At 38.5% G+C, this 20,561-nt stretch overlaps 1 protein-coding gene across 1 annotated transcript in view; it reads right to left on the reverse strand.

Moving 5' to 3' along the window:
• CCNYL1 (cyclin Y like 1) overlaps positions 1 to 20,561 on the reverse strand; it is a 33,640-nt gene that overhangs the window by 7,014 nt on the left and 6,065 nt on the right. The window contains exons 2-8 of the mRNA XM_085066200.1: positions 13,834 to 13,908; positions 11,584 to 11,618; positions 9,785 to 9,885; positions 8,307 to 8,342; positions 7,527 to 7,578; positions 4,316 to 4,435; positions 2,128 to 2,294 (exon numbers count right to left, since the gene is read on the reverse strand). Coding sequence (XP_084922326.1) covers positions 2,128 to 2,294; positions 4,316 to 4,435; positions 7,527 to 7,578; positions 8,307 to 8,342; positions 9,785 to 9,885; positions 11,584 to 11,618; positions 13,834 to 13,908 — 586 coding nt within the window. The remainder of the gene's footprint in view (positions 1 to 2,127; positions 2,295 to 4,315; positions 4,436 to 7,526; positions 7,579 to 8,306; positions 8,343 to 9,784; positions 9,886 to 11,583; positions 11,619 to 13,833; positions 13,909 to 20,561) is intronic.

Raw genomic sequence — 20,561 nt, forward strand, 5'->3', positions numbered from 1 at the left:
TTTGGAATAGCTAATACTCACTATCAAGTGACTGGTTAAAAAATGCTGGAACTACTAAAACTAGCAATTAACTATAGTACCAACTATGAATTGAAAGAAGACTTATAAACTGAAAAATGTTTTTCTGAGTATTTTAAGCAGTTTTTCAAGGTCCCTATTATGGTGATGTTATCCAGCCAAGGAGCAGCGAAGTCTGCCAAGTTGCAGAGCTTGGGATGAACACCCCGTGCCACCATCAGGAAGCGGGTAGTACAGCTCCTGCCCATACCTAAATTCAAAGGGCTAAGTCATTTCAAATGAGATGGGATTTAAAAAATCCCATCTTCAAATTGGAGGGAAAAAATATGCCTAAATTCCATCTATTTTCCTTACCACCATCACTGCTTTGAAAATGCAAGTACTGACAATTTCAGGAGACCCAGCATGGGCAACAGAGAATAAATATCCTGCTTGTTGCAGATATATTCAGTGCTATCAATTTGATTTGTCCCAAAGAGGGCTAGAAGAGGAGACATCAAAAAGAGCAAGATGTACACTCCAGCACTTGCTGACCCCACTTCAGCCATCTCAGAATTATTTGCAGCAACACTTCAAGTACGTTCCTCAGATAGATGAGCACTCAGGGCCAGGTTGAGTGAAGATGTACATTGTATAAAATCACTAATTATGCTTTCCTGAAAGCAGGGCTGGCACAGGCCTGCATTTTGAGACAAAGACCTCCCAGGCAAGAAGTATGTATAAAGTAAGTAACAGTGGTTGCTGTTTGAAATGTGAAATAATTTGCATAATAAAATTTGTTTTGCTGCAGAAAACTCCCTCATTTTTAGAAATACAGCCCCCCACCTAAAAGGAAGAAAACTAAATATTCCTCCTCTTTAAGAGTCCCGAATGAATCATTACTTAATGTATTTCAAACATTAGTTTGGGCTGAATCCAGGGAATAGTGCCTGGGGCAAGAACACACTCCCACCACACAGGCAGCCTCCCACTGCTGTGTGCAGAGCTCTACCAGCTCAGTCTGCTCCTGTGCTAGAACTGGCTGTCACTGCACAGTCTGGACACATGCTCAGGGCACAGCACTGTGGTGGAACTCACACACAGAGCACGTAATGAAAGCAAGGCCAGAAAGCCTGGTGTTTTAAGCTGGCCTTGTATCATTTCTACCACTGTGATAATAAGGGAAATAGGAGAACAAGCTGGCAAATAGAATTAAAACATAAAAATAATGTTGACATTTCAAAGCTCTGAGAACCTTGTGAGAAGGAATTTAACAACAAACCTAATGGGCCAAAAAATACAGTCCACATAAACACACCTCCAGCCCACAGTATGAGCCTAGAGCCATGAGGATGAATATCTTCCCAATACTGCAGAATCTGTAGGGCTTAAAGCTGAGTGCAGCAAGAAAAGACAGTAGGTTCAAAATTTCTGAAAAACTGAAATCCACATCAGAGACAAAAATACATGCAAGGAACAGCCTTACATAAACAAGCAGGAATAAGACTGAGGACTTAGTTTTCAGCACTGCATGTCTAAGAACCCACCTAGAGAGGATAAGCTGTGGCAGTAGCTGTGTAACACAGGCAACCACAGCTACCCACACAAACAACACCACCTGCCTGCCAGTAGCAGCACTAGCAATTCAGATCTTGAGATATTTAGGCCTTAGCTGGATACACAAGCAGACATGAAAGTCACAAGTTATGGTTTACCTTGCAATTCTTCAAATTCTAAAACAGAAAAAGCAGGGAATACATTTAGTTCACTTTTTTCCTTCTAAAAAAACCTTCTGATGAGATGATAAATTGGGCAGTTTAGTTCCATAGCTCATCACTGAGAGAAAGAAGGTAAAGAAAACCAACTTTGAAGTCATTCACCTAAGTCATTAAAATTATTAATACAGATTTCTCTCGAAGTAGGGTAATTATTCAAAGTTTCTTGAGGTGAAAAAGTGAATGAGGCCAGATACCAAATATACACCATGTACATATATCATAGCAACAAAGATGTATTTTTTCAGTATGGTCACAAAAATAGCTATTTAAAAAAACAAAAAAAACCCCACCACACAAAAAAAACCCACCCCAAAACCCCACCACTGTAGATTACCCAAACCTTGCAACTTACATGTCCTCAACAGTAATGTCCTTCAGTATTTGGCAATAATCCACATTCCAAACAGCCTGATCATCCCAGACTTTAGAAGCCAGCAGAATAGCTCCTAGGACTATCCTCTTCCAGTTACTAGGGCATATGTCAATCTCTGCATAGGTTAAAAGCCTTTCCAAATAAACCTATAGAAAGAAGAAGGAAAAAAAACCCCTAACAACAAAACCCCACAATTGTATGTGTGAAATGAAGACCTGAAGCAGAGTTCTGAGCAGCAAACATGCCAGTCCAATAGGACTATTTATTACTGTTAACTGTGTCAAAATAAGTATTAGTGATTGCCACTTACACTTAAGAATCCAAATTTTCAGGGGTTCCATTTTTTATTATCACACTTGTGATAATACCTGGACCACCAGGGTACACAAGAGCTCCTGAGGTATGAGTTCTGAGCAATGAGCACTGCTCCAGCTCTGTCACCAAGTCACACTTCACTGGCAGGCTCTCACTGGGCCTACCTGGGACAGCAAATCACTCAGCATCACATTAGCTTTTCATCACAGTTATGGTTCAGCACCTGTAGCTTAACAGGAAGTGCTAAAACCTCCACTCTGGTCTCTAGTGATGGGACAAAGATGTGTTAATCGCTGTCTTTCCTTGAAAGGCCTTCTAGTGCTATTTCTATTTTACACTGTATACAACAGACTTCAATCCCTTCATCTCCATCACCAACTACTTGGACAGTGAGAGATACCCAAGTCCAAAGATATGTCTTGGTCTTTTACTCGTTGCTCCCATGAAATCTCACACCAACTCTAGGATGTTGAATCTCTCCCTTCCTTGAAAGTTCTTTACTATCCACACTCCTAATAATGATCCATGTACTAAGTAATTCACACTTTCAGATTTGAATAAAAATTGTTTTTAATTTTTATATTCCCTCACCTAAGTCCAAGTTCCTAATGTAGCTTTAGATATATTAGTGGGTGAGAGAAGTTTCACCCATTAAAGTCTAAAGGAAGGATTAATCTTTGTCGCCGTGGTCTCCCCATACTTTCTTCCCATCCTTGGCTTGTAGCCTTCAAATATCCTAAATGTGTTCCTATAATAACAGGGCCATCTAGTGGTAAAATCCACTTCAAAAACTAACTCAGTTTTTTTGTAGATACTTCAGATAGCTTGCCCAGGGTTAGCTGTCATCCTGTTCTCTCAAAATTGCTTGCCTGTCTTTGAAAAAGCAAAATCCTCCAGCCACTTTCAGACTTTCAACAGCTCTTAAATATCCAAACCTTTTAAATACTCATTTCCTTATTGAAGAGAATCCTTCAAGCTAAGTTTGCTTAATTGCTATATTGTCTTTTCGTGACAGTTTTGTTCTCTTTTGACACTGTTTTTCAGAAAAAAAGCCATAATGAAGACTGAAATTTAGTGTGCAATGAAGTGCAGTTTGAGAGACTGTCTAAAGTAGCAATTATACACATGCTTTTAAAATTTTCTTCATATACATATATGCACATATATATATATATATATATAAAATCAGTATCATTGATAATCTTTTTAATCCATCATGCTTTCTGAAATCAAACAACAAACTGTAATGAGATTATTATCTTAATATTGTTCTTAAATTCTATGTACCACTGTGTCACCTGGGGAAGAAAAGTTATAGCCTCTTTGGCTTAATTAAAAAAAAAGTTTGGTGAAAAGGTGGCAATGATTGAAAGACATATTAATGAGAAAGATCCTCTCCTAGAGCTCCTATAGGATTGACTCTTGATCCCTTAAGGCAGTATTACTTATTCTAGTTAATATGAACTTAAAACTTACACTTTCCCTTCCACACAACCGAAATAAAAGATGTCTTTGTGTATGATCTCATTACACCCCACTGTTTACAGCATCCCGCTGTTCTGCTTTTCTCAAGCTTCTTCAGTGAGTTATGTATTATGAAACAAACAGGTTTTTATTGGACAAATAATTAAGCATTACATATTTATATACAGAAAAGGGAATTGCCCTTTTATTTAATCACTTCTGTGATTACTTAGAAATCTCTAATGAACTCACTGGTACTGTGCCTTCATTAATAGGGTTTCATGAAATACTCTAAACTATTTAAATGTCAGCTCAGCCTAGTTCTCTTAATGAGGAGAGGGGAAAGTCTTCCAAAAGCCCAAGTTTCAGCACTCCAGGCACCTCTTACCAGTGTCACTATTGCACATTCCGCTGTCAGCTGTGCCGCACTGAAGAGTGTCCGAACAAACCGGTAGATGTGCTTGTGGTCAGGGTCATGCTTGTAGTAGTCATCTGGGACTTCTTCCCGCTGAAAGAAAGTTCTTGCAATTACTGAGCGTCTGTCTTACTTAACACTGACTCTAAAGAACAGGTTGCTTCTTTTCACTGAGGTGTATACAACCCTTTCCTGTTACAGAGGCAGAACAAAATTACACACTGGAAGAAGCAGCCTTGCAATATTGCAAATATTCTGAACAAAACACAAGAGCTTTAGCTGGTATCTCCCTTCTGAACACTTGCTTGACCTGTAGGGCTAACAGGAAAGAGCAGGAAACTACCATTGTCATTGCAAGTGCTATTGTCCATGGAACATTATACAGACTGAAAAAGATGTATAAAAAGCTTCCCCCTGCAAGAAAATTACCGGTATATACAGACCAGGGAAACAATGACTCTTCAAAAGGCAAAATTAACAGGCTTCACAAGATTCCTCTTCCGGCTGAGGAAGTGCTGAAGAACCAATGGCAATAACTCTGTCACAGGCAGAACTAGAAAGTAATTTACAGTGTCTTCATAGGACTCCTTCTTGAGAGACTCCAGAAAGACAACAAAGCTAATGAACAACTAGATTTAACTCTGACACAATGCTAAACCATTTCTAAATACAGGGGAGAAGAAAAACTCAGAAATAAAGAGTCTGTAAAAGCAATCCTAAAATAAGTGTTTGAGAGATTCTGATATCCAGCACTTTTTCTGGAGGGATGAAACTTCAAGAGCTTCAACTCTGCACACTGGTTCTGCAATGCTGATACTGAATAATAGATTTCTGTCTACAGTCCAAGTTAGACCTACAGTATGGTAAAGACAGCAGCTGAGAACAGCATACCTGCTTGACACTAAGCTAGTAGTTTTAAGGTAAGCAAAGGAGTGTTTTCCTGTGGTTTTGTAGCTCAAAATAGCCAGGGAGCATTGTCAAATAAAATGCAGAGGTAAGTTAACTTTGTGCTGTCCACACAGCCTTCTAATACACCACTAACCAACGGAGGTTATCTCTGCAAGGGGGGCATGCAACATTAGGATTAGCATGAGTAGGAATGCTCATCATTCCTGTGCTACCAGTCGTACAAAAACACATCTGGAAGTACATTTTTGCTGACTGCACGTCTTGAGGTAGCCCAAAATGTTTCTGTATTCCCCATTTATGTGTGCCCAAAAACTGTTACTGTCTATTCAGGACCCTGCTGCAGGGAAGCTGGGGATGGGTGGGTGCTATCCAAGGTGCTTCTAAAGTCAGCTCTGGGAGGCAGCTGGGACCTGTTGCTGTGTGGATTTGCTTTGTTGGCTGCTTGGTCTTGCCTTAAGCAGATACTCTGCCCTTTCTGAGTTCTCACTTTGGGTTTTTTTCCCCTCATTTCAGATAGGATGTAGTTAATGGTTTTCTCACCTTGGGAAGGGTATTTCTGGCATTTTGGGTCTCTCCTTGGAGTGTGAGATTCAGCAGTTTGGTATCTAGCAGTTATTTACTGTTAGTTTTTGGCTGTTGCTGTTCTGTTAGCAAACTGTTATTTTTTTCACTTACATCTACCCGTATTCATTCCTCATTGGTGGAAAGGGGTTGGTTGAACCTATATGGGGAGGCAACTTTTTCCAGAGTGTTCGCCTTTTAAACTGTCTTAAACCAAGACACTGGTTTGAGGGAGGAAGCACTAAGACTGGTATTTGTGACGAAACCCACGATACCAGAAACTGGGTCACATTAGGGTCAACTGAGCCTGGTTTGGACTCCTTGTGACTACATCTTTGGAAGACAAGGTGTTCAGAGATTTCTTCCTGCTAATTAACCTTTTTGAAGGAACAGTAGGTACCTAGGCAAAACAGCATTGCTATAGAAACTAATAAGCCATGTGTGCCTTTGCCTCAGAAGAGTGACAATCAGCCATAACTCTATTTCTGTCTGTATGCTGCAGTAAAATTGAAGAGACCTTTAAATGTTCCCTAGAGGACACAATTATGTTCTTCTCATTAAATAGGAGGTAGACTGTATGAAAGGATCAAAAGATGTCAGGCTGTTAAATATAGAAATTGTCTGATGAAGTGGAGTTCATATTACATAAATAATTTTGAATGCAAACCAACAGATTTAGGCATGTAAAACAGTTTTGGTCCACACTTTTTGCTCTGAAGTCCTATAGTCCATACAAGAAATCTTGGATATAGCTCTTGTCTTGAAGTTCTTTTTTTTTAATTCAGTAAAGAGCTGCATTTATTTATATTGTACTGTACTGTACAATTCCTAGCACAATGGCTCATATTTAAGGATTAAACTTTAACAAACGTAAAATATTAAATTGTTTATTAAAATCTGTTTATTAACAAGTAAAATCCATGAAAAAGGTTGAACTGTGTTCACTCAGGTAAGTCCCACAGCAAATCGAATTTTTAAAGCCACTGGATCTTTGCTAACTTCATTTAAAATTAAAAACAAAGGAAGTGGTGCTGTAAGACAGGCATTAAGCTAGGAGTGCTCAAACTGGATGTGAAAAGCATACACTCCACTCTTGAGCTTCCCTGTACTATGAGATTTTGCATCTTTAAGAATGTCTAAAAAGGTGCACCAGGACCAGTCACATTAAAATCACATGCTGAATGCTCCTTCCTGTTACTGCAGGAAGGCTGTTAAGCAGCCTTAAGCATATTTGCTTTAAAATGTTGCCTTTCAGGTTTTTTTAAGGCTAAACTCACTGTTGCCTGCTTTGTGTGATGCTTCATGTATTATGTTCTCCTCTTTGCAGTCATTTAAAAGGTTAGGCACATACCTACTAACCATGTCTTCCTAAATAAATAGAAAACACTTTTAATAAAGCAGTATTACAGAGGGGAAGAAAAGAGATGGACAAGAAACTTTAGACATGGAATACAAAAGAACTGGGCACATGCTTGCTTTCTATTCATAGTCAAAACATAGAAAACCAAACATACTTTGCAACATTTAGAAAGATTGGGCTCCGTTCATGATCTAGCTGATATCAAAAATCATTGTTTGCACTGTGTATTATATTTAAAGACATTCTTTAAGCTCAATTTGATTGTTGTCTGGTGCTAATACATTTTTATGACTTACACAACACAAATCAAGATATTTTTGACACACATTCAGAGGATCAAAAAATTACACTTACTGTGAGAGGATGAGATTTTTCATCAAAAATATCCAATGATCTGTCAGAATCTCTACAAAACAAAGATCTCTGGTTTAGCAATAGGAGTTAATTGGTAATGCTATGCTCTTCTAAACATCATTGTTCAATAAAGAGGATAAAGGGATATATTTTATAGCTCAGCTTTTCCTAGAAAATGGTATGGAGCTACCTCGTGTTTTTGCAATGAATTTAATGATGAGTCCTTACAACTAAGTATTTAAGATGCTAAACAATAGCTTTCCATGTTCTTGTATTATGCTTAATACAGTTTTCCCTCAAAATGTGAAACCATCTCATTAATAGCATTTACATTAAAAAGTCAGCTGTAATTCTGAAGCACATGCTGGAGCTAGCTATAATGGCAAGAGTGTACATGGACAGTGTTCCATCACCCATCAAAACTAATCTGTACCTCTCTATTGAGGAAAAGCTGAATGAAGTCCAAAGGCTGATTTGCAGTGAGTTAAGTGTGTTTTCCTCACTCCCTGTTTTGGAGTTTTATGTGCCATTGGATGGGTGCATTACTGACCCTTCCACAGCTGCTCAAGAGGGAGTACAAAGAGGAGGCAGGTACAGCATAAAGTGCCAGATTTTTCACCTCCTTTAAGAAGTTTCACCAGCTGTCACTGAAGTGACCGAGACCATATTTGACTCTATGATCTTAAAGAGTTTTTTTCCAGCCTTAATGATTCTATGATTTTATATCCCTGCCTCTAAAAGAAAGTCATTGTATTTCAGCAAAGAAAAGAGTTCACTCACCTATTCTTTATATGGTAGAATATTGCTAATGTTACACTAAAAAAGAGAAAAGAAAAAGAAGATTTAACAAAGCATATTGCATGCACACTATTCCACTGCAAAAGCTCTCATTCAGGGCAAAATGTTACAAATCCATTTTGCAGTGACCTCCTCTCACATTCCCAAGTACTCCATATCTCATTTCTGATGTTTAACTGTCTAGACAGGAATTGGCCAATCAAATCTGCCAGCCAAAATACTTTTACATTCATTGTACAGATACTTGTGCAACAAAGTAAGTGTTAAGTGACATTTCAAAAAGATACCTTAATTTATGATTAGGTGATATTTAGTGAAAATGAGGACTCTTCCCAACTAAAATATAAATTCTACTTGATGTCACATATACCATTGTAGAGATTCTGCAGATGTTTTAACTCTGTCTGGCTGTCTAATTTAGGACTTCTCTAAAAAAGAGAGTAATAGAGAAGATGATATGCCTTATACAATAAATGGTCAAGAACAGATTTCAGTCTCTGCTAAGTGAGGCAATAGGTTTCATAAATTAACACTCATCTACTGTGGCTAAATTTCAGATTCTTTACTCATGGTGTTAACAGGAACACTGCCATCACAGGAACCCATCACAAAAAAGTTGTGATCTGATGTCAGCTGTACAGCACTTCAAAATGGCATAAGCATAATTTTTTAGGTTTTTATTTCTCTAGAAAAGCAGTGACATGCTGCATACCTTTGTCTGAAACCAAATTTTAAAGTGACAACTCAGACATTTCCAAATTCTACTACACTATTAAATCAGTAAAGTCTACTGGGGCTCAATCTACTCAGCCTTCCTTTCCCCTCAAGCATGGTAAAACTCTCTTCTCAATTCTCAACTGGTATCATCTAAGTGCAAATAACTGACTTTCTGGTACCCAGAAAATTAGGTCCAGCAGCCATTTACATTGGAGAACATAATTATCACCTACCTAAAATATAAAGTACATTAAGAAAAAGCAGAAAGGCCAGAACTAAACCCCAAGCCAGCAACATGCTGGTTTTCCACAACTAGAGGGCAGACTAATACCACTGGCAAGTACCAAACAGTCCTGCAACTTTTCCTGCAACTCCATAAAAAATCCATTTCAAGTTTTCCCAGATCAAGGATTTCTTGATTTGGCTTTCAGTGTGACCTGAACTCCCACCTCAACACATACTTTCAAACCCACAATGCTGACACACTTCTGCACTGCCTCAGGTGCACAATGAGAATGACTTTGAAATAGGACAGTACCTAAGCTCTGTGACTGAAACAAGAGCTCCCTCCAGCAATCACCCAGACCTCTACACCCCACCCACGACCACTGCAGAAGCAGTGCTGTGCTTCTCTCATTCAAGGTTGCAATTGGTTTGAATTGGGAACAGACAAGACCCCCAGAAAATCCCAAGTAATGCTTACAATGCCACTCAAGCCCTCGTTGATGACAAAGGGTCCTTACCACTTTATTGTGCTTCTAAGGTTAGGCTGACTGACAGTGCTGTCATCTATAAATATTGTTGAGCATGAGCTGTATTTTTTCGTAAGCTGCCCAGGAGAAACCTTGGGGAGAAAAAAGAAAAGAAGAAAAGAACTGAAATACATTCAAAAAGAGGGATTCTGTAAGCTTTTGTTTAGCACACTGAATACTGGCTTTACACCTCAAGTGGTTATTGCACAGGAGGTCTCTGTGGATGGTGGCTGCTGCAACGTAAGCCACCCTGTAGCCATCTACTTCCTTTGTGTAAAATACATTTATAAATCATCCCTTGTAATACACAACATGATTTCAGATAATTTATAGCAGAAAAAGCTGAGCTAAAGCAGCAAGTCCTCTGATTTTCTCAGTTCTCTCCCATTCCACTCTTGTCCATTTGTGTCTCAGTCTTCCCTCTCTATTAGATTTCCCTGTGACTCCATAATCACCATGTCTCTTCTTTTACATCCTATACCTTTACAGGTTGTGGTTATTCAGTATTGCTCCTTGTGAAGACAGTTCTGCATTTGAGGTTTTGTCATGTTACAGTTTCAAAAAAAGAAACCTTCTCCTGACATGGCTCCCTTCTCACATGTCCTGTTTAGCATCTGCAATCTGGAAACAGAGTACTGCTATTACCCTTACTTTTACTATTATTATTTAGAGCTAGCAATATGCTCCATCATCCCTCCTAATCCTGTACATTTTTTACTGTGAGAAATCTTATAACAGAACCCTATCTAGGCTTCCCTGAGCATTTTTAGAGAATGCCTTGCACTAGAGATAGGACATCGTAACTGAGGGAGGAATTTTAATCAAACAATTCAAGATTCATTAGTTTTCACCACAATTTTTTTAAATGCCTTGTCTAAAACTTGAAAATCTTCCATATGAAAATGTTGGCACCCTTCACAACTCAATAGCTGCCTGGGAATATCTCCCATTCCAGCTGAAGTTTGCCAGCAAAAACAATCCAATCACAGTTCACCTTGGTGCTGGCAAACCAAAGCTGGAATTGTAACAGAAAAAGAGACAAAAAAAATAAAAAGAATATCCCCACTCCTTGCATAATCACACTTGATAAAAGAGACTTGAAATGCCATTATCTTACCAGTACTTTATCAGTAGACACTTTTGCTAGACAGTATTTTTAAGCTTTAGGTTACTAACTTCCATTCTTACCTTTACTAGTCAATGATTTTTTATCCACTTATTAATGACATTGCATCTTTTTTGTTTTGGCTTTTTTTTTTTGGCAAGTGAAGTATCCAAACCAACTAATATTTGCGGAAAGAGCTCAGAGCGTATTTTCAGATTTTAAAACTAATGGATTATCACTTGTTTATGATACTGATGATATTAGTTCATCTTTCTCTTTTCATACTGGACACACTTCTTAAAGTAAGTCCTGTAGCAATACTCAATCAGCAGGCCATTCCAGACTTGCCATCTCAGCTGAGAAATTAATGCAGTTTTATTTCTGTTTGCAAGAAAATACTGATAAGTTGGCTTGTATTTTCTTCTTTACTGTTCTGAAATGCTTAAGACTGATACAACAAAAAATTAATTCTGATTCTTATTCTTTTGACATCCGCCATTCTATGCTTTATGATACTGTGCCTGTTTATTTTTCAGAGACAGGCAAAGATAATTCAGTTTTACCTTTCTAAAGAAGATTGGGAACATGTGTGAGACTATATACCTAGAACGACTACAGTTGTTTCCTAGAATATGTCTTTGGCCCAATACCCTAATATTATTATTATAGAATCTGGTTTACTTACATGATTTATATGGTTACTCTTCCTCTTCTCTCGCACTAGAAAGAGGGAAAAAGAATGTGAACTGAAAGGTTTCCCAATTTACATTCAATAAAGTCATTCTATTAACCTAGTTTTCTAAAGTACGTAAGTATTAAAAGTTTCAAATTTTACTTTAGGTGTCTGGAAAAGTAGTTTGAGGAAAAAATACCAAGTTTTATTTAGCTAGTAAGCTACATCCTACTTCTGTCTGCCCACATGTACATTTAGGAACAACTACTTTCCATCACACTAAGGGGAAAAATGTCTCTGCTTTGAAAAGATGCTGTGTGTCATGAAATCCAGGATGATTTCAGACAGTCCAAACAGACAATGTCCAACATCCAACAGCAAAGAGAGGCAAAACCAGCACACCCTGATCCTGCCAAAGGCACACAAGGAGAAAATGAGGTGACCAGCATTATTTACATGTTCTCGCTCCTATTAGACAGCAGAAAGTAAAAGGGCATTTCACTATACAGAAGGTGCTGGCACAAGCTATGCACCTATTTATCACATAACTGCAACCATGTCATTTGATCATCTTTAACTGTGTTAGTCTTTCAAAAAAGACTGCAAGGTTAAACTTCCAGCTGCGACAGCAGCAATACAACAGTGTGCTGGGGAGAGCTGAGAGGTGCACATATGCACAAATGTGATCAGCCTGGACAGGCACCTCTCCAAAGTTCTAACCTCAAGTCATCACCTCTCTTTAGCAGGACACACTCTCTTACGTATTTAGAAAAACTGACAATTGGAAAAGAGTATCAATATTTTTTTAGTCTTTTTGCATAAATCAAAACTCATAATCTTGTTAACATCACACTGAGAGAAAACTTATGGGAATTAATTCTACTAATTCTATGGAAGGTTAACTAAAGAAGAACCAGGGCAATTACAAAATAAATTATTCTGCCCAACTGATCCATAAAATTCAGTTCATCTAACACAAACTTCAGAGAATAATATAATAATTACTACTTCACCTAGCACAGCCTTTTTCTACATCAACACAATTCAATACATTTCATTTGAAGAAAACCAAACCACATTTAAAAGCAATACCGCCCCCCACAAGCCTGTTCACATAGTTTGAATATTATTTGCAGCAAAGCTGGAAAGCTGCAGAGTGTTTCTGAACTCTGTCAACTTGTGAGCTGCACCTTCAGCACTGCTCATCTAAGAGGTGTTTGAAACGAGGTCAGACCCTCTGGCTGTTTGAAGACTGACCTTAAAGACCCCAAAAAAAGAGGTCTTTACATTTCCTTGGCATCATCTCTTCTGGAGAACCAGGTTACTGCTTGTTCCCACTGCTCACAGATTATCTGAGCACTGCAAAGTTGATACAACTGACAATTTTACCACTTGCCACAAGACTGAATAGCAGGACAGCAACTGACAGACCTGTCAAAATAATTCTTTTCTGTGGCAAAGCTATGGCAAGTTAAAAGACACACTGCAGCTTTCCATCAACATATCCAGCCTCAAGTGCATCACTCTCTTAGCAAAACAGTGCTTCAAACAAGAACCAACTATAAAAGAAATACAAGAATTTTAAAAAGACTATCTTAAACTTTTTTTTAGTTGCAACTTCAAAATGTAGTGTTGACAGAATTTGCTTTTATTAGTGCAATTTAGAAATGCCTCCACTTTTCAACAGCATTTTGAATGCACAAGCTATAGCACTTGTTCAAAATTGACTTTATTATGGGATCTGCAAAGAAACTGAAAATCCCAGTACATCTCTATAATTAAAACCAGGATTGGGGAATATTTATCCTCTGAAACTACTCAAACACTTTAAAACAACATATTCAAAAGCAACTGATATAGGCAAATGACTTAGGCTTATTATTTATTACACAAAACTTTTTTTTCTTTTTAAATTAGGTTTTTTTTTGTTTTTTTTTTTACTTTAAAACAATTCTTAAAACAGTCTCTGGTCATAAAAGAACCCACCATTGCTTGAAACTTGAATACACCTACTGAAGAAAGGCTTGCTCCTTCAGACTACTAGGATCTGCACTCTGAAATCTGATATTTAAGCGTTTTGAAGAACAAGTGATTTTAAGTGTTAAATAAAATGGTCTAAAGCCACATTTCTGTGTAAATACATAAACTACTAATCTGTATGCTTTGAAAGAATTGAAGCACTGTGTTCTTCAGCTGTTATTTTTGGTTATTTTTCCAATTTTTCTCTCATTTTTTGTTAAATTGGAAAAAACCTCAGCTTACCATCTGTTTGTGACTTGCTTAGGAAAATTGTGCTTGCTCTGGGATGATCAGATGGATTAGATTCCAAGGCTAAATCTGAAATAAAGAGGACACAAAAAAGAAGACACCTTTAACAAAAGATGGTAACTGCAACAATTCCCACCCAGGCTCAAAGTGCTCAAGCACAGTGACACAAATAAGATCAAACCCACATAGAATGGGATGTCTCTCTCAAACAAAACTTTACTTTTGCAAAAGATTAATAAAAATTTTACATTTTTCCCTCTTAAAAAAAAAAAATCTGGACAGGAAGATCTCAAAAAGCAACATTTATGTTCAGAAGTCAGTAAGTGCCCCTGCATGTTGCAGTAGCTGGGTGTGGGACATGTGCTCAGTAGTGACCAGAAAACTAGAATTTTATCAAGAAAATAATTTAAAAAAACCCACCAGAACAACAAAAATTATCACTGCTGATCTTTCCCTCTGTGATCTTTCCCTCTATGCTCTATGTACCAAATACAGCAGGAAACAATCTCTGTGGTCTTAAAAAAAGAACCTAATAAGTAACATTTTCAGTGCTGATAAATATCAAAACATGAAGCTTATACGATTCAGTTCTTTTGGAATTTCAAGTAAAACCATGTAAAGCTAAAGTATAGTTATTGAAGAACAAAATGACTGCTTTAATCCTAGGCCACAACAGAGCAGTGATGGCATTAGAAGAGGATGTATTATTCCCTTAGATTAGGATGGAAGTGATCACCAAAGTTTGTTGATGAAACTGTGACCATGATGATGAAACTTTGAGCTGCCTTAGCTTTGACAGAAGAAACAGCTGTTACAAAGAAATCACACTACAGACACAGTGACTTATGTGCACACATGAACAGAATAATCTAGGACTGTGATCCTCTAAGTCCTGGGAAGAGCAATTTTGCATCCATTTACAGTTGTCATTCTTATGCCATGCCAGCCATACAACCTCATACACTCACGAGCACTTCTAAGTGGTCAAGGTGGGACACCAACACAGCTGCCACACCCCTAAAAAGCAAAGTCATCTAAGAATCACCATCAACTTTTAATTAAAAAAACCCATCATCTTTTATGCACCCAACCAACAGAACTCTGCCAAACCACAAACTGTCTGGGTGCTGGAAGTCTTAACTGTGTGAATGTTTGTGCTACTGCACCTACCCCACAGCACAGCCACAGCCCTCCTGTGTCAGCAAGGGAATGTAACTGCAAAAGTACATGTGTTCCCAAAACTTCTCATTCCAGATTCCCACTGGTGCACAACACTGGTATCCAGACATCCATGTTTTCCAAGTACTTGGCTTTACAGCATTGCTGATCTTAGTCCAACAGCATTGCTCTGACACTGATCCAGCATGTAGACCACTGTAATTTTGAGTCTCTGCTGTATGAGTAATGTAGCCAACATCTGTTTAGGAACACCAAGACTGTTCAAAAGGGAATTTTCCCCTCCTCCCAAAAAAGACCAGAGTCAGCCATGAAAGCAGACCATCTTGTGAAGTTTTAAAAAGCTAATTTACGAAACCAGTATTTCTATTGTTGCCTTACTGTGCTCATTCATACCACAGAGTGAACAGATATATTTTAAATGATTGATTAAATTCAGGTAAGAAGTCCTGGTTGAGAAGCCCTAGAATGGAATTTGCCTTACAGCTCATACCTCAAGTATGAGCTAATACACAGTTGATTCTCTGAAAAAATAAAAATCCAGCATGCAATAGCATGCCATACTGCCACATTTTACCTACCACTTGTAACATCCTAACAAAATACTATAACTTGTTTAAAATTTGTCCACAAGTCTGACAAGTTTCTCATACTGATTTAACAAAATCACTTAACAGACAGTATACAGCTTCTAATGCTAGCGCTGCAATAACAAACAAACAAACCAAACACAAACAGTGATTCAGAAGTGAAAGCATTCAGAAGTGGAAGCATTTTGCCAGCCTACCAAGTAACTGAAGTATCATCAACAGGCAGAACAAGACTGCAATATGCGGACTTAAAATACAGATTATTATCACCAAGTTATGATGCAAACAGAGCAAACAACTCAGAATTTATTTATTTACAGTTCAGCAGCAACTTTTAGAATAACTGGGTAAGTCAGGTTAGAAAGGTCTTCAGAAGTCTCTAGTTCAACCTCTTCCTGAAAATAGAATCAGCTTTTGATAGAATATAAGGCTGCTCAAGGCTTTACAGAGCTGAGCCTTGAGAACTTCACATAAGGGTCCATAGAGCCTAGACCACCTTTCCCATTAGGGGTACTAATGCCTGCAGGGCTGCGAGACACACTGTGGAATGGTAGGGAAGAGCATGCAGGACTGTACAAGACTTGTGCTGTATTTAAGGGAAAGCAGCAAGGAAAACGGGGGAGGAACAAGCACAGGAAAGCTGAAGGGAAAGGGCTACAGAAGTCAGTAACTCTCAACACAAGACCCCATGTTTCTCCTTGCTCAATTGCATAGGAGTGGTTCATGTTGGCCCAATCCTGCTCTGAATAAGCAGCCTCCAGCACATTGACTGTGGGCTGTCATCTGCAATTTGGGCATCCTCCATCGCCTCCTCCAGGTCACTGATAAACGCTGAACAGCACAGATGGCTTTTTTCCCAGGGAAGAGACAGTACAGGATAACACTCATCCTCCCTCACCTCATTAAAAAATACACTTGACTTCCCTACGGTTTTGATGTACTTTGAAACCTTGAGACTTGTTAATGCTCACTTCTTACATTGTTTCTACCTCTTTTTGTGCTCTGCCAATCCCTCTGTCCATGCATCTTACATGTAAGAAATCAGGTTTAAAATCAGGCACTAAAATCACAAGAATGAATACAACCAACTTTCAGCCCAGACAAGAAGTGTTTGCAATGTCTTCTTGTCATTCCAGGCAAGAAAATCCACAGCACTGCAGCCTGCACTAAGTGACACAAAACTGACAAAACGATGTAAGTCAACCCCCTGAACCAAGCAGACCCACACATTTAAGGAGAGGAACAGAACTGAAAGGATAGTAAGACTTTCACTGGCTCCAGTTCCACGGTGGCTCTGCCAGACACAAGGAGCTTTCTGCTGGACAAAGTCAGGTGTATTAAATCACATGAAATTAAAGCACATTAAATCCACAACACAGATTATACAACCAGAGTTGGGGTACTAATGAAGTCCAAGACACATCGTGCAGCTCTTGGTACAAAACCCCACCAGAAATGATCAAGACCAACTGTAGCTGGGCCTGTTACTGCAGGATAACATGGCATGAGCAGACACAGTGCACCTGCTTTGGTCTAGCAAGAGACTGCAAAGAAAGATGCATTTAATAGATCATCTCCCTGTAGCCTTCCCCTTACAAGCAGCCACAGAATTTTAACCATCCTGCCTGTGCCATTTTCCCTGGACAATGCTTTTTTCTAAGCAATGGAAAAATTAGTCATGTGATTTGCTCATACTAAACTGCCAGTGTTGTTCATGAAATACCAGAAAGCAACAGCAAATACAGCTGATGAAGGAAACATAAGGCAAGAGGCAGATAAGGACATGAGCAGAGGTAAAATGTAATGGGAAACAGCAAAAGAAAAGGCAGAGGAAGAGATAAATCTGTCTGCAAACAATTTGGCTCACAACCAAGCATAAAACTCCTAATCCTTCATCCTGGTAGCACTTATGAGACCAAATCCAACATACTAGCCCTGAAAGTAAGAGTAAGTCTTGAGTAGGAGCTGCATCAGAAGTTGTACAACAGAAAACTCAAGCTTCAAAGAAAAGGTAGCAGAAAAAGAAAGCATGTGCCACAGGACAGGAAAAATAGGAATTAAAGCGTGCAGAAGCAAGAATGAGAGAAGTGAAAGGAACAACAGAATGATATAAAAAGCAAGAAAACAGCTCCAGAACATTTTTGTTCTAGAGGCTATCAGCTCAATAGAAATCAAAACACTTTATATCAGACCCTCACACTCTGTGATAAAAGAGGTTTGAGAAGGGAAGATGCCCACCTGAAATTGTCTATGAGAGCAGCACAATAATGTTGTTACACAAAGGCCTTTCCCCTGTCTCTGAGAACAGTGTATTAAAAACAACCTTCCTCCTGCTTTCTCTGCATCTCTCAGAGCCATTTACTCATGTGTACTACCAAGCTTGTCAGATCAACCCTGCCTTCAAGTGGAGCAGAGAGAAGCCTGAACTTGCTTCCCTCTGCCACCCTTCCTCTTTTGAGGAATCCCTTGCAGCTTGCTTGCCTTTCAGACAATCTCAGCCACCTCTGCTGCTGCTGTTTGTGCACAGTCCCCCACAGGGCACATCACATCAATTTTAAAAGCAATCCTCTGCTCTAGCTCAAGATCTTATGTCCTTTCACAAAACAAAATCCACATGAAGATTTTACTTTTATCTATGCCATGTAAGAATGTGTGTAGGTTTTAGGAATTTGTAATGCTAGCTACTTATCTATGGCTTACACACCTCCACGGGTGACTTCTAATTATTACAAACACATTTTACACATTGCATCGTGCTACAAGTATTATCCTGTGAATAAAGCTGACAGTCAAAAATGTCACTAAGTAGCAGCCCTTTGAAAATTTCATTACTTCAGAACAATAAAGTATTACATTTCCTTTAGCAGTTTTAGCCCATCCTTTGCTTTACTACACAGCAGTAACATTTTGATACAGCACATATTTAAAGCATTAAATTATAAAATCATCTTTGCTCTAAACTGAGCCTTTTCACTTGCTCAGTGACTTACTAGCTTTGACAAATGCTTGAGTTTCCCTTGTATTTCATTACGTTATGCTGTAAAGATGCAGGTCACTTAACATTCCCAATAAAGATGTAAAAATTATAACAAATCAGACAAGCAAATTTGCCAATCCATTTCAGAAAGTCTGTTATTCCTAACAATAACTTCATATAAAATGATTTATCCGTCAAATTATATTATTCTAATTCTTTTCCCAAAACCTTTTAGCAAAGTTACAACTCTGGTTTCTGAATTTAACCTGCTTTGTTTACTCATCCCAGCCACACCAAATGCACCAGAGAGCCCAGCATGCATAGTTTGCTTTCCATTTGCAACTCTTATTGTTAAAAGATTATTTCTAAGTATTGTGAATTTACACAATACACACAGAAGGATGCTTTAAAGCTGTTTAAAATCTGTCAGTTGATCTTTATGGCACTACTACAGAAACAGTAATATCATTACCAATACCCAGCACATATCTAAGTGTACACTGATGTTTTGGAAGGATGCAGAAATTACTTCAATATACAGCAAACTCTCTTAATTAGAAAGGAATTATTTGCTCTTTTACACCACATTCCAGAGTTGGGCTGGAGAAACTGACACTGTAAATATTTCAAGTTTGCTACTAAAATCAGAAGAATTTAGAAAGCAAAAGTGCAGAGTATCTATTAAATACTGGAGACTACCTAGGGTTTAAGTAATTTATTAATTTATGTGGCTTAAAAAAACCCCAAAACAATACAGTACTAATACATGTCCTTTAACTTCCTAAAGTGCAGGAGGATCCACACCACTCTCTGCAGCCTCCACAGGACATCCCAACACGATCCTGTTGCAGCCCATTCACAGCCCCTGCTGGGGAAACACGACCGAGGGATCTGTTCCACACAACACAGCAGCCACCCTTTCCAGGTCCAAACAGAGCCAGGAGGCTGCCACACATTTCCTGAGGTACCTGCCAGGGTTATAAGCATTTCTGCAGATTTTAGCCATGGCAGGGTGTCAGGAGTGCCCCAAATTCCACAGCAAAACCAGGACAAGTTAAAACAGTGGTAAACAAGGTGCCCCTAGGATTTTACCTTTGAACTAGAAGGAAAACAGTAGCTCACAAGCTTGATCTTAGAAGTAACTAACATTTTGTTAGGGATGTGTTCCTGTACTCCATTTAAAGGACAAGGAGAATTAGTTCCATGCTGTCCAATTTTTTATTCCCCACACTGACCTTCACACATAACACAATTCACTATCACCAGAGGCCAAAGTAGAAGTCCACGGCTCTACTTTTGTAACTGATAAGCCAAACCAAAAATTTCCAACTGTACACACTGAAAAGCAACCAAATTTTAGAATCCTAGATCCATGGTGAACAACACCAAGTGTAAAGAAAGCTTTCCTGTAACAATTCCTCACACATTCTCTGCCTTACTTACAAGCCATGGTTCAGTAAGCAGAACAGGTGAGTACCAGAAATTCAGTCTCAGGCAGTGTCTGCAGGTAACCAAAGCAAGACACACTGTAGTGGTTGCTAGTGTCACATGCCACCTGATGCACTGGCACATGGTACATTTTTCACCTCTTCCAATTGCTCACATTTGCAAACTTCAAATGAAGTCTGGACCTTACCTGCAGTTTGTTCTATAAAAGAAACATAACTATTCACATAACAAAACATGTCCAAGGGCTTTACAGAAAAGCTTTTTTTAGTTTTTGAAAGATACTGGCATTCAACAGTTTATTATCTGAGCCTGACTGACACATTTCATAACAAGCCAGTGTCAGTTTTCACACTGGAAAGAAATCAACAATGTTTGATTACTGCAATGATTTGAGACCCTTTCAGAACTCCAAACAGAAGCAAAGCTGTGCTATACACACACAGCTCATCAAACACTGTAGAATGCTACCTGGCTGACAGGGGGATTTTTGTGTAAGCAGTTAAGGTAATCCTGATATTTACATCACCTGC

Source organism: Lichenostomus cassidix, chromosome 7 (genome assembly GCF_008360975.1).
Source record: "Lichenostomus cassidix isolate B80296 chromosome 7, HeHo_3.0, whole genome shotgun sequence".
NCBI lineage: Eukaryota > Metazoa > Chordata > Aves > Passeriformes > Meliphagidae > Lichenostomus > Lichenostomus cassidix.